The sequence below is a fragment of the Leucopleurus acutus genome, assembly GCF_964270905.1.
Source record: "Leucopleurus acutus genome assembly, chromosome: 11".
NCBI classification, from domain to species: domain Eukaryota; kingdom Metazoa; phylum Chordata; class Mammalia; order Artiodactyla; family Delphinidae; genus Leucopleurus; species Leucopleurus acutus.
This window is the reverse complement of record NC_139152.1, coordinates 7142739-7148986: the sequence shown is the minus strand read 5'-3', so window position 1 is coordinate 7148986 and position 6248 is coordinate 7142739. Positions and strand designations below refer to the sequence as shown.

At 60.2% G+C, this 6248-nt stretch overlaps 1 protein-coding gene across 1 annotated transcript; it reads right to left on the bottom strand.

Moving 5' to 3' along the window:
• Positions 1-293: 293 nt before the first annotated feature.
• LAG3 (lymphocyte activating 3) lies at positions 294-5632 on the bottom strand (the record flags this gene model as incomplete). The annotated part of the gene is made up of 8 exons (XM_082849512.1): positions 294-453; positions 726-853; positions 1135-1377; positions 2885-3160; positions 3557-3820; positions 4476-4735; positions 5123-5270; positions 5575-5632. 8 exons carry the CDS (start codon positions 5630-5632, stop codon positions 349-351), a joined length of 1482 nt encoding a protein of 493 aa, XP_082705638.1. The 3' UTR covers positions 294-348.
• Positions 5633-6248: the final 616 nt, after the last annotated feature.

Here is a 6248-nt window from a genome sequence, read left to right as displayed (position 1 = left end):
TAAAGGAAACCGGGCAGCCGGAGCAGCGTGAGCAGAAGGACGGAGGAGACGGCTGGAGGGGTGAGGGCTCAGGGCTGCCGGACCTTCAGGGAAACGACTCCCCAGGAGAAAGAAAGAGCAAGACAGACACCAGGAAGAAAGAGTCACGAAGAAACCAGGAACGGAAAAGGGGAAGATGCACGACTGCCGGGGGAAAGTAGGTCAGAAGGCCAGGGTGTGAGAAGGGAGCCCAGAGGCTGGGGAGAGGCAGACCCTCCCTGGGCAAGAAGGGGCCGGACTCAGGCTTGCTGCTGACGGGGAGTTTATTTGCACTGAAGTGCGGAGATGCAGGGGCTGCCCGGCTCCAGCTCAGGGCTGCTTCAGCTGCGGCTGCGGCTCCGGATCCTCTGTCTTGCCCTGAGGCTGAGGTGGGTGAGTCCCATGCTCTAAGGCAGAGAACCTTCTTGGTCGCCACTGTGGGAAGACAGACACGGAGGGTAGGAGGAAGAGGAGGGGGAAGGGAAAGGGAATAAGCTATTCCTTCCCAGGCCCCTCCCTGCCCATATGGTCCCAGGCCTTCCCTCAGCCCCTCCTTTGGTTCCTTCAGGCACAAGGGGTCCCTGGAGTGCAGAGGCTCATGGAGAGGGGGCTCTGAGGGCAAGTTCAGGGGTCAACCTTGCTCATCTACCTGAGGAAGGGGTGCCAGACAGCACACCGAGGACTGGGGAGGGGGGCTCCCGGCTCACCCGTCTTCTCCAAAGGTGAAAGCTAAAGGCTCCAGTCACCAACACGAGGAGGAAGAGGATCCCAAGGATGAGGAGAGGAAGGTGGCCTGTTTCCCAGGCCCCCGGGGCTCCCCCGGAACGTTGGGCGCCTACGGAGAGAGGTCAGGATTGCAAGAGCCATAGGGTCATGGCCGGAAGGACACCTTGCCATACCCCCACATGTTACCGGCAATGAGACCCAGAGAGTTTAAGGCACTCGTCCAGGGTCACTCAGCTAATTATTGGCAGAAGTGGGTCAGGCCTAGACAGGAGCTGGAGGTCAGCTGCCTGACTGCAGAGAAAGAGCGAGCGTGGTGTGGGGAGGAGGTCTGGAAGTGGGATGGAGGTGACTGGTCTGGAGTTGGGGCTATGGCGCTGTGGGGTCTCGGACCTGGGCGGGACAGCTCAGCGAGGTATACGGCGGTCCCGAGAAGCCTCTGCCCCTGGTACAGACGGCACTGCCAGGGCTGAGAAAGGAGCCTGGCCTCCGGCATCAGCAGCCAGGGGCCTGCGGAGGTCCTGCGAGACCGCTCGTCCAGGGGGCTCCACACAAAGTGTTCTCGTCCAGATGCCGGAGTCACCTCACAAAGCAGTTTTCTCAGGTTGCCAGGTGATCCATGGGATTTGGGAGTCACTGAAAAAATTAAAGGGAAGAGATCTTTGGGGCCCCGACCCCCCTACATGAAAGCCTAGGCCCGACTCCCAAGTCTCACTTGCCTTGACTCACCTGGGCTCTGATTGGGTGAGGTGGAGGGGAGGAGATCAGGGTCATGGCCACATTAATCTTATCAAGACAAAGCTCTGGTCAGATCACTCTGCTGCCCCCAAACTTTCCAGGCTCCCTACTGCCTTCGGGGGACGGCCCGAAGGATCACGTGACAAATATTTCAGATTCCTTTCCATGACTTTCTACTCAAACGCTCAGAACCACCCCCCATCGTTCAGGTGAGCTGGCCTCCCGGAGACCTTGCACTTTTCCTGCTTCCATGCTGTGGCTCACATCTGTGTCCCCCAAATGCATTCTAGCCCCATTTCTGAATGTCTAGAGAACAGATCAACCGATCTAGGGACAGAGCATCTCGAAGCTGTGCGGTGGGGATGGGCAGGAGGAGAAAATCGATGAATGGCCTGGAGCTGAGCATGGCGTACAGGCCCCTGAAAGTTTGCTGGCACAGACACCTGAGTTTAGCCCCAAGTCTGGTACTTCCCAGCTCTGTGACTTTGGGAAAGTTCCTTCTCTGTAAAACAGGGACAACAATCTCTCTCCCATTGAGGTGTCATGCAGATAGCTTGGAAAACTGACTCGACAGTGGACCCTCAGGAAGACCTTGGACAGAAAGAACTGGTAGGCTGTGGTAACTGACTGGGAAGGAGGAAGTTGAGGATGAGTAGGACACGAGTGGCTGACGGGAAGGTGACTTAGCAAGAGGACTGGGTGCGAGGAAAAGATGGGGCTCAGAGTGAGGCTGAGGTGTGGGTACCATATCTACGTAGAGATACCTGGGAAGCAGGTGGAAATCCAGCACTGGTCTTCAGGAGATGTGTTGTTGGCAGATTCATTTATTCATCCAACCAATATACATTATTAAGTGCCTACTTTGTGGTGCTATTTAGTGGCATAGGTGAGTACGGCAGACACAACCAAGCGGTGGTAGTTACCGATCAATCAACACATACCTTCTGAGCTTGTTTGGTTTTTTCTTCTATGTTTGTTTTATACTGTCTTGAAAAGCCCTCGCTCAGTAAATATTTGCTGACTAAGGGACGGATTTATTAATTCCTCCCCAATCCAGGCCACTTCCTGCAACTTTAACCCAGGCCCTGGCTCCAAGTGGACACGGATTCTTGAACTATATTCCACTTCTCTGGAACCATTCAAACCTCTGCCACCTCTCCTTCTAACTTTTCTGACCCTCCCCCCAATTCAGAGCAGGGGAGTCCCTTACGGAAGAGTGGAACATTCATCCAGTGACTCAGGGGAGGTTTTCAGTTTCTGTTCGTTATATGGGGGCGAAAAAACAGGAGGCCACAAGGGGCATCCCCCTGCAACTTGTGCCCAGTGGCCTGGCATCATGAGGCGGACTTGCCCAGTCTTTGCCCAGCTAGCCTTCCCTTCCTGTCCTTTCCCACGTGGGGCTGACCTGTGATGACTGCCAAAGTGACAGTGGCACTGAGCTGCTGCCCCTGCAGGTGGACGCCGCAGGTGTAGGTCCCAGCCTGGGCCTGGCCCACAGCCTCTAGTAGAAGGGTAAAGTTGCCACGGTTTCCAGCCACCAGGAGGTCGGGGCCTCCCCCAGGAGGGGTCCATGTGGCAGTGAGGGAAGACTGGGTCTCCACACCCGGAGGCAGGTGGCAGGGCAGCTCCACCCTGGAACCAGCTCCAGCGTATACTGTCAGAGGGACTGGGGGCTCCAGGCCTGCAAAGAAAAGGGAGCCCCAAGTTACAAAGGGGCTGGAGCGCTAGGTCTGCAGGGAAGGGAGGAGGAAGGATGAAGGAGGTGGTCCAGCTCTGAAGCGTGCTAAGGAGCAGAATAAGGTGGATGAACTGCGGGTGCTCAGAACCCCCGAATGTGCGTGGGCCAACAGGAGACCAAAGGGCGGCAAGTGAGGCTGGATGACCGAGGGAAAAGCTAGAAGGGAAAAGCCGCTGAAAGGCTGCAAAGAGAAAGAGAAAGGACTGGGACAGTGAGGCCCAGAGCAATCACAGGTGCCATCAGCTTGGTTTGGGGGCTCATAAGCCCGGGGGAGGTGACGGGGGAAGGGGGGGCAGGAAGGGATTGTGGTCAAGTGTGAACGCAGACTGGAGGAGTTACCCAGAACAGTGAGGCTGTACGTGGTGGAGACACTGAAGCCATCTCTGTAGGTGAGGGTGCAGCCCCAGGTCCCGGAGTCCAAGGGGCTGACATGGGGCAGGAAGAGGAAGTTTCCGGCTAAGAGGTGATGGGGGGACTCCTGAACGGGGACTCTGCCTGGGTCCCGGAACCAGTGCACAGAGGCCGGGAGATCAGGGCGGCTAAAGGAACAGTTCAAAATGACGGAACTGGAGGTCCACAGAGACCCGAGGGGGCTGGCAGTCACTGCGCAAGGACAGAGAAGGTTGATCAGGCCCACTTTCCCAACACATCAGGCCAGCTAAGCTGGAAGCTCCTGGAAACAGGCACCTGGCTGTAGATCTCCTTGTCTTCTCTCTCCCAACCGTCCTCCCACCCACCCAGCCCAGGGCCTGGCCCCTGGAGGTGCTTAAAATGCATACCCAGGAGTCCCCTGCCTACTTCCCCTGCCCCCTGCCTCCAGTTCACTGGGCTTGGTCTACGCTTCCCCTTCTCCAGGCCTTGCTTGAGGATCCCCACTAAGGCCACCCCGAGCTACAGACTACAGATGTCTCAACGGAGTCACTCCAGCCCTGCGCTCCCCCCTCGAAGGGGTGCATCCCCTCCTCCACCCTGGCACTCCCGCTGTGGGTCGGGGAGGGGAGCTCGAGGGGTGATACGATCTCTCCACCCGGCCCTCCCTACACACACGTGCTTCTCCGGGGGCACCTTCCACCCCGCAGGCAGGCTCGCCGGCCCCTTCCGCCCCTCTGCTCGGGGCTCTCCGGCAGGGCCTGGGGCGCATCCTTAGAAGCACAGCCAGCCTCTGCGCAGCCCTTCCTGCCTCCGGGGCGGCGGGATATGGGGCGCCCTCCTCCTAGCCCCGTTCCCCCCTCCGTCCCCCCCACCCCGCCACACCTACCCGCCGCCTGGCCCACGCGCAGACGGAGGCGGCAGGCGAGAGCGCGGTCCCCGAGGCGCACAGCGGCGTGGTACTCGCCGGCGTCGGCGCGTCGGGCCGGGCGCAGCCACAGCGAGAAGTCCCCGCGCTGGAGGCCGCGCTCATCCAGCTGCACGCGGGGCTGCAGGGGCGGCCTCCCGACGCGCAGGCCTCCGGGAGCCAGCCTAAGCACCGTGTAGCGGCGGGGCCCCGGGCCCCGGGGGGAGAGCGCCGCGGGCTCACTGGGCGGGAGAGAGATGGGACTGAGAAATGCGAGGGGAAGAAAGCCCGGGGAAGAGGCCGTCCTACCACACTTTGAGGATGAGGAAGCCCACCCAAAGGAAGATCTCTGGACTGCTAACCGTCCCGTCCCCCGCTCCGGTTGGCCAGCACCATCCACTACCGAAGAGAGGCAGGCGTGCTGGGGGACGCAGGTGTGAGGGAGGCAGGCTGCGGAGGAAGGGCGGGGAGGGGGGCGGTGGGCAGCAGGGGAGGCTGAGCCACTGGCTTCGGAGGGACTGACAGCTCGGCGGGAGAGCACAGAGGGCTGGCTTGGGCCCGGGACTGGAAGTCTGCACGCCCTTACTGCTGGAGCTGGGGGTCTTGTTGCTGCAGTCGGGGGTGCCTACCTGTCTGGTAGATGCTGCCAAGTGACTTGTCTTGTTCGCAGAAGGCTGAGGTCCTGGAGGGGGATTGTGGGGCTGCAGGGGAGCTGGGCAGGAGCCCCCTCCTGGGCCCACACCACCGGGACCTCTGCCCCAGGGTCTGGAGCCTCCACTGGGGAGGAAAAGAGAGGCCAAGGGGAGGGGCCATGAGCCAAAAGACTTCAACGCAGAGAAGGAGCCTCAGGGTTTTCTGAGGGAGAAACAGGGCTGAGGGAGACCTTGGGTTTCTGCCCCTTCCCTGCCAAGGGGGAGACCTAAGAGAGGCTTTGGGGGCTGAAGGACTGCCCCAAGAAAGGCGTTAGAAGAATCCACCCAATCTAAGGGCCTTGGCATCTGTGTGGTCATCGAGAAATCCCTCCTCACCCCCTGCTGTGGGTCTGGAGGTCAACCCTCCCAGAGGGTGGTCCCCACCTTACCTGCAGCTGCCCACAGCAGTTGCAGAAGCAGCCAGACCGGGAACCGAGCGTCCCGCATCTCCTCTGAGCCCTGGGCCACACAGCCCTCCAAAGGGAAGAGGTCAGAAAGTGGGGAAGGACTGATGTTCAAAAGAGGGGTTCTGCAAAGAGGGTGTTGGAGAGAGAATCTAGAAAAAGAGGAATGGAGGCCTGGAGAGAGAGGGAGGAACCAACGACCAGGGGCTGGAATCTAGAGGAAAGCCCGGCAGGCAGATCGGGCAGCCGGAGGGATGGGGTGGGGGTCCCGGGGGATGGGGCAGGGTGCTGGCAGAGAGCAGAGTGGAGGTAAGGTGGCTGTCTTGAGCTAGAGGCCCTTCTGCTGCTCCCAGGGCCCTGGCCCCTGTCCTTCTGTCTTCCCTCCACCTTTCGCACTTCCCCTCCCCGTCGCCCCCCCCAGCACCCCAGGGCTCACGGTTTCGCTTCGCAGTGGAAAGTCTGAGGGGGCTGATTCCCAGCAGCATTACCTCCACCCCTGTGATGGCGCTCCCCTTGTTTATTTCCTCAGTCCTGGGTGTCCCCACCGCCCTCTCCACTCCTCCCCCACCCTCCTGACTGTTCTCTTTCCTGAGGAACTTCTGCCCTTCTCTTCTGCCTTGAACTACCCACTTGCCCATCTCTGAGCTGCCTCCCCAGGC